General features: G+C 47.1%; 1 protein-coding gene across 1 annotated transcript; it reads right to left on the reverse strand.

Annotated features, from left to right (window-relative positions):
- Positions 1–1,230: 1,230 nt before the first annotated feature.
- On the reverse strand, positions 1,231–4,647 carry PMAIP1 (phorbol-12-myristate-13-acetate-induced protein 1). Its single transcript, XM_030236658.2, has 2 exons — positions 4,415–4,647; positions 1,231–4,102 (listed from the first exon to the last, which is right to left on the reverse strand). The coding sequence occupies exons 1-2, from the start codon at positions 4,464–4,466 to the stop codon at positions 3,903–3,905; spliced, it is 252 nt and encodes an 83-aa protein (XP_030092518.1). The 5' UTR covers positions 4,467–4,647; the 3' UTR covers positions 1,231–3,902.
- Between the last annotated feature and the right edge of the window lie 2,673 nt (positions 4,648–7,320).

Below are 7,320 nucleotides of genomic sequence, written 5' to 3' on the forward strand. Positions count from 1 at the left end.
GGGCCAGGCTGGTTTTCAGTTGGGGGATCACCGTGCAAACCTGACCCAGGGCTGCACTCCAGACAGGTGCTTTGGTAAATGGAGAGTGTTATAGGGTGGCAACTCTGTCAGTTTGCTTTGCCAGGTGGGTTTGTTTTGTTTTTTTGATATCATGTGCTTTTTTGATGCTTGTGGGTGAGTCAAGTGCATTTAGATTTCAATGCCATGCCCCAGTGATAGGATCTTTTTTTTCCCCTGCCCTTTAGGGAGGAGCAAGTTACAAGCATCATGCTATGTAGATGACTGGACACTGCTCTGGAGGGCTGGAATAGGGCCAGACTCCACTGGGAAGCAGGTGAGAGTGTCTGTTTTCAAAAGTCTGATGAGTCATGCAAGTATGATTTGCTGGTGAAACTTTGCAAAACCAGACCTCTGTGCAGCACCTATGGTAGCACTTTTCACCAGACTGATGCCCTCCAAAGTAAAAATCTTTTGGCTTCTGCTGGTGACTAAGCGGGAAAAAACAGGGAATTGCATCTCTTTGGGTTTTTTTTTTCTGGTTATTAGAAACAAGTCTGTTTGGCCCAGAAGTTCTTAACCCTCCCCTCTTTACAGGGCTTGTGAAGCTCCAGGCTCCTTGCCTGTGAAGCTGGAAAAAGCAGCACAGTGAGTGAGGAGGGAGCCTGCTGATGTGCTTGCCATAGCAGGGGAGGACCTCAGGCTCTCCTCTGCACTGACACATCTTTGGGTCCCAGCATTAGGGAAGAAGAATGTGCTCTACACTATCCCCCTGGTATTCCCTTGTGATAAGCAGCATAATTTCCCACTATTCCCAAACTCCAGCTTCGAACTGTGGAGAAAGTAAAACTTTGCCTGACAAAATGCTGTATTCCTTTCTGCCTGCATCTTGGACCAAACCCTTAACTTGGATGTCTATCCTTTACAAGGAGCACTCCTTTACAAAGCTGCAGCTGCTCTGGTAGAAGTAATGGGCCCCCAATACCACCCAAACATCTGCAGCCAGTAGTTAACAAAAAATACTAGAATAGGTGTCTCAGCACAAGGTCATTGTGGTTTTTTCCTCTTAAAGACAGAAGGCAAAGCCTCATCTACCTGCTGGCACTCTGCTCTTGCTCTCCTGCTTTTGCCTGCTGACAGGGAAGCATGGAAGGAATTTTCATAATAAAATCATGCTTTCGCAATCCACAAAAGAAACCCCGAGTGATAGAAACCTTTGTGACTCATTTTTCTTGTAAACACTTTGTATTTATTATCTTAGCAATAACTCTAGACACATGCACGAGGCATACAGCAGCACATCTGGCATGCATCCAGAACAGGCCTTAAGGAAAACAAACTCATGTTGATAGTCATAAAGCAGATCCTTTGCAGAAGTAACAAAAGAAATCTAGGGTTGACATCAGCAAGCATTTGGTCATATACTGGCACTGAGCTCTTGCATCTGTCCTTTTTTCCTGAGTTCACTGCCATTCTTACCAATGCATAGAAAAACCTAAAACATTTCAAAAAAAGCAAATAGTCTTTGCAAAACCAGGCAGACTGTGCTAACAGTAAACTTGGATATCCCCATGACAATGCATTTATGAGTATACAATTTTTTGGTAATATTTATATGTGCTACAGCCTGAAGAACAGGGTGGGTTCTACCGATCCACACCTCGTCTCCTGTTGACTTTACAAGTAGCATTCATTGAAAAGAACAGTTTTATTCACATACTTTTCAGCTACTAATGTGAATGCTAATGCTGAATTCTTCTGAGAGTTCCAGACAGGCATGGTCATTGTTCAGTGTCCTTGATGAAGGTTCCAAGACTCCACCAGGTGCAGGATATACAACAGCAACCCTTCTTATGAAGCTGGTGCTGTCTTTGATGAAGTTTTTTTCCAGCTGGATGCAGTGCTAGCCTGGGAGCTGGTGTTCTGCTGGTCTGAAACTCTTTGCCTTTATTTTTGAGTACCTGAAAAACTGACCTATGTACATGTCAGTAAAATGCACTGCTTTGCAGTATAAGATAAATAACAACTATTTTTGAAATATTTTGTTCTCCTGGAAAAGGTACTGGCTAGCTCAGAGGGGAAGGGAACCATGCACGTGGCTCAAGCCAACAGCAAAGCTCCCTGTAACACCACTGGGATGGATGGGGTTAAGTCTTTCCTGTGGAAAGAAGGCAAAGTTAGTCAGCTTCTGCTCAGTGACAAAAGTCAGTGTCAATACATAACAGCCCCTGCAAAGCTGGTTGTGAGAGTGACCAGTTACATAATGACCATTTTGCAAAGGCAGATTAAGAAGATATAACAGAAAAATAAATTATAAATACAAAAAAGAATTCATCACAAGACAGGAGAAGGCATAATTTGAATAGACACAAATAACAAAGTGTAACTATACAGGCTTAAAAATGCAAATGTGCTTCTATACCAGGGTAGTTAAGAGAAGGAACTCTCATCAGTGACCTTAGAGGTAGCTATGAAACAGCTTCAGCCTTTTTCTTGCTATCTTGGACCAATGCAAAATACTGTTTAGGATGGAGCCTGACATGAATGGAGTAGCAAAGTTAGTGTTTGCCTTCACAGCAACCAACATGTTTAATTCAGCTCCTCCGAAGCCAGCCAAAGGTAATATCCCCTTAGTGAGATGGGTCATTCCCACCTAAGCCCTCAGTGGTGATGATCCATCACCACCCACTGGATGTGCTGCCACAGCTCCACCATTCTGGAACTGAAATGAGGAGGCCACGAAATGAAACGGAAAGAAAGTACAAGGTAAGAACTTTGTCTGTAAATATAACTAAACATTAAAAAATCTATGGCTACTTTCTTGTATCATGGAAATGCTCAACTCTATTGATATTATTTCTTCAAAGAGAGGTAGTTGCTTTCTTTGAATAAATAACATTCTCAGCAAAACTTAAGATTCAACTTTAGGATCTACTTCTATTGAAGTTATTTTGTTACTTATAAAGACACAGCAGAATTGTACTGTTATCAAGAAATTCTTTGTAATATTGAAAGAATCCTTCCACAATTACCTATGTATCTGTATGTGTAATATATATATTCAGATACATATCTTACATAATGCCAAAGTATGCTTCCCTCTCTGACACATGATTTATTTCCTTTATCATCAGAAAATATTATTTTTTGTTTATATAATATCCATTTATATTGAGTTTTGTCATGTTTTGAAAATTTTTTCATACTGTGTTTTGAGATTAAACAGCTTTCAATTAATAGTTCTATCTGATACTCATGACATGCACCAGCAGTGCACACATTTATATTTTATGTATACATACTATATATATATATAAACTTATACTATATATTTATACTATAGACTAGAACTATGCAACACTGTGTTAATTCATAGAATTACAACTTTTAGTCTGCAAAACAACATCCTGTAACAAATACCCTTCCAATAAAGATAGTGATTGTTTTTAACAAATTTTAACAACCACCACTAGATCCCTGTCCAGCAGGATCCACACTTTAGAGAAGTGGAGCAGTCAAAGGTCCAGCAACTGGCTTTTCCTGTGTGGTATGTGATCCCAAGTTCCAACAGACTGACACTTTTTTTGCTTCATCCTGTAGGTGGGCTGATCTCCTCGGTGAAACATGGCTATGGGACATGAAGGTGACCGGGGAAACCAGCTTCCTGAAAGTGTTCTCAGACCATGGTGAAGGGCAAGTTCATTCTTGTCCCAAATCTCCCCACGTGACCAGCTCGCCCCAAGTCACCACTGCACAGTTTAGGGGCTCAGCCCATCATTATCTTTTTTCCCCACCAGACATTCATACACCAGTATTGCTGTAACATTCTTCAGAGAAAACATATGATAGCCATCCTCCAGCAGCTGCAGTCAGTCAAATACAAAGCAGCGAGATTTGAGGTTTCTTCATCTCCCAATGTCTGTGGAGCCTCTTCTTCCAAACCCACAAAGGCAAGATCCTCCTCCGTTCCGCTCGCCGTGTCCGCGGGCAGCCCACATTCCGGGGCAGAAGAACTTGGCGAGCAGGTTCAGGAGCCTCTGCCGCAGGTCCCACCTGTCTCCGATGCGGGTCAGCTCCCGGGCGCACTCCGTCGCCGCCTCGCGTTCTGCGGAAACGCGCCTGGTTAGCGCTTTCATGAGATCCCCACAGAGCGGTATACTTTTTTTTGTCCGATTTTTTACTTTTTCCTCATCATGATGCACACCTCACCCCGCACCCTTTCTGGCCCCCGCTCTCTGTATCCCTCTCGCCTCCGCACGGGCGCCCGCAGCCGCGCCGGGCGCTGGCCTCCCACCCGGTGCTGGAGCCGGGCAGCAGCGCCCGGGCGCAGGACGGTGTGTCCGTGCTCTGTCCCGTCCCTGTCCTTGTCCCATGCCATGCTGTCCCGTCCCCCTTTTTCCATTTCACCCTCCGGTACCTGCAGGAGCGGCTGGAGGCGCGGCTTTGCGCAAGGTCCGGCCAGGCATCATCGCGGCTGCGGGACGAGGCTCGGCGGGGCACGGAACTCCGGGGCTCGGCGAGGTTCGGCACGGGGCGCCCAGACTCGGTTCGGCGGGGCACGGAGCGCCCAGGCTGCTCTCGGGCCGGTGGCAGCAGCGTTCTGCCGGCTTCGGGGTGGAGCGCGGCGCTAAAAGCGCGGCTGCGAGTCCAGCGGGGATTTCCCTCCGTCCTGACGCAGCGAAAAGGCGCGGGGATCCCGCCCCCCGCGCCCGGCGGGCAGGCGGTGGCGTGCCCGGGCGGCGCGGGGCCACGGCCGGGACACCGCCTACGCTTCCGGCCCGGAGAGGGCTGGAGGGATGCGGTGTGCGGGGCAGGAGAGACGGGAGGATGGGCTGTGCGCGGGGCAGACGAGGTGGAGGGATGGGGAGTGCTAAGGGAAAAGGGGATGGAGGTGTGGGATGGGCTTGTGGTGGGTCAGGGTAGATGAACGGTGGGGTTTGCGTCATCTGGGTAAGAAAGAGGCAGAGGGGCCAGGTGGCCTTGATCTAGGCAAAGAGAGATGGGAGGGTGGGCTGTGCTTGTGGTGGTGGTGGTCCTGGAAAGGTGGACAGGGTTGCAATGATGATGCTGAGGAAGAAGAGGTGGAAGGATGGAGACTGCTTGGACAAGCAGAAGAAACAGATAGGGTGTGTTATTATCACAGAAGTATAGAATTGTTTGATTTGGAAGGGACTTCCTAAAGGTTGTCTAGACGAGCTCCACTGCATTTTGCTGCTTTTAGCCACAGAAATGGAAAGATCTTCAACTAGATCAGGTTTCTCTAAGCCCCATTCAACCTAACCCTCGATGTTTCCCAGGATGGAGCATCCACCGCCTCTCTGGGCAACCTGTGCTGGTATTTCACCATACAAATGAAAAACTTCTTCCTTAAAGTTAATCTAATCAATGCACCACTAGTTTAAATTGTTATTCTTTGTCCTATTGCAAAATGCCCTTCTAAAATATCTGTCCCAGTTTTTCTTATAGGCCCCCTCCAGGTATTGGAAGCCTGCAATAAAGAATTCCAGAGCTTCCTTTTCACCAGGCTGAGCAACCCCAATTCTCTAAACCTTCTTTCTATCCAAAGTGATGGTGACCTTGCCCTCAAACCAAGCATGGGAAACAAGCTAGCCCATACTCATGTACCACTTGCAACAGCTTGGGGCCAACCCCCTTCCCCATGATGGATCTTCCTTGTGTCAGTGTAGGGTCTGCATGGCATGGCTCTGGCTGACACATGCCAGGCCACATTTACCTATGCCTGCTGTAATTTTAGATGGTGCTTTTTGCAAGAAGCAAGAGCTGGAACAAAGTCATCCTCATGTCTTTTTGATTGTTGTACAATGTTGGGAGAGCTGCCAGTGATAGGTGGATCACTCATCTGCCTCCTGTCTCTGGCAACACATGCCATGGACTTCTGCTTTTAGGGGAAAATCAAAACTGCTTGATGTAAAGAAAGCACATATGGGTCAGACATAACAAAGAACAGATTTGTGGCTGAAAGTCAGTAAATTACTACCTCTTCCATCAAAACACCACTTAAAATGGCTTAGTGTTATACAGACCCACAACAGGATGTTGAAAGGCTCCATTCTATGGGGTAGGATCCTCTGAAGTCAAGTGTCTAGAAATGCTGGTGACTTTGAAGTTCCATTAAAAGGGAAATTGTTCACCAGCTCAGTGAAGACAGCCTTTTCCCTGCTATTTCCCAGAATGATGGCACACTTGAAACACAGCTGATTTCTCTCCCTGTGTAGGAAGCCTCAGCCCCCTTGGTGCCCAGCAGGAGGCAGCTGGCACAGTGGTGCTGCAGGGCTGGCATGTGGGAGGGGCAGTGGTGCAAGCTCATGGACAGGGCACTTCTCAGGGTGAGATGTCTAAATGAAAGCCATAACTGGATGAGGCTTTTGCAAGGCCAAAACAGTAAACTGGCTCTGTCAGCACCACACAGTGCACCCTGCCAGATTATGATCTGGTGTCAGAGCAGCTCAGGTTGGTCACCGAGAAGTTTTTCACATTTTTGAGGATGTATTGCCTTTGTCTCTCAGCTGGTATATAGCCTATATGGCATGTGGGCTAATTTCCTTGACCCGCTCTGTTTGGTGTATGAACAGCTGTATGAACACTGCTGTTAGTAACTCACCCTGTTCAGGCAGAGCTGGCCTTTGACAGTCATTCCTGTTACATAAGAAACTGTGTCTTCAAAACAAGTTTGTTGGGTTTTAGGAGACAGCAAGGCAGGTAAACAGGTCAGGAGGACGTTTGCATGATGCGTCATCCCTGGCGGAGGAGATGTGGTGGCCTGCAGCATTCGATGCCCGGGGGCTGCATCTCACAGCCACAGTCCGACAGCTACTCCTCAAATCATGGAAGCCTCTCCTGAATGTCAGCCCAAGGGGCTGGGGCCTTTCTGAGACTGCCTCCTTACTAAGGGGCATGCCATGTGCCCTACGCAGTGCTCAGCAGTGCCCAGTGCAGGCGAAGCACACCCAGACTCAAGCCATGAGCTCATACTGGTCTCTTGTGCTGCTGGCATGTGTGTGTGACTTTGAACATTTGTTTTGCATGTTTAGACACAGCCAGGTATGACCTGCGGCTTGTTCTCCTTTGTGAATCTGGAGACAGATGAAATCCTTGGGCAAATTATTTAAATTACTCTTCCTCTGGTGAAGCCAAAATCAAATTAACCTCAGTCCTGTCCTGCTCAGCAACACTTTCTCACCCTGAAGGCAGATAAGCTTAAAGGGCAGCTTGTCTCTATACCCCTGCATCCGCCTAAAGAGATGGGCCCTTCTTTTGGGTGTATGTGGGAGAGATTCTTTCCTATCAGGGCAGCTGGGCACA

Source organism: Serinus canaria, chromosome Z (genome assembly GCF_022539315.1).
Source record: "Serinus canaria isolate serCan28SL12 chromosome Z, serCan2020, whole genome shotgun sequence".
NCBI lineage: Eukaryota > Metazoa > Chordata > Aves > Passeriformes > Fringillidae > Serinus > Serinus canaria.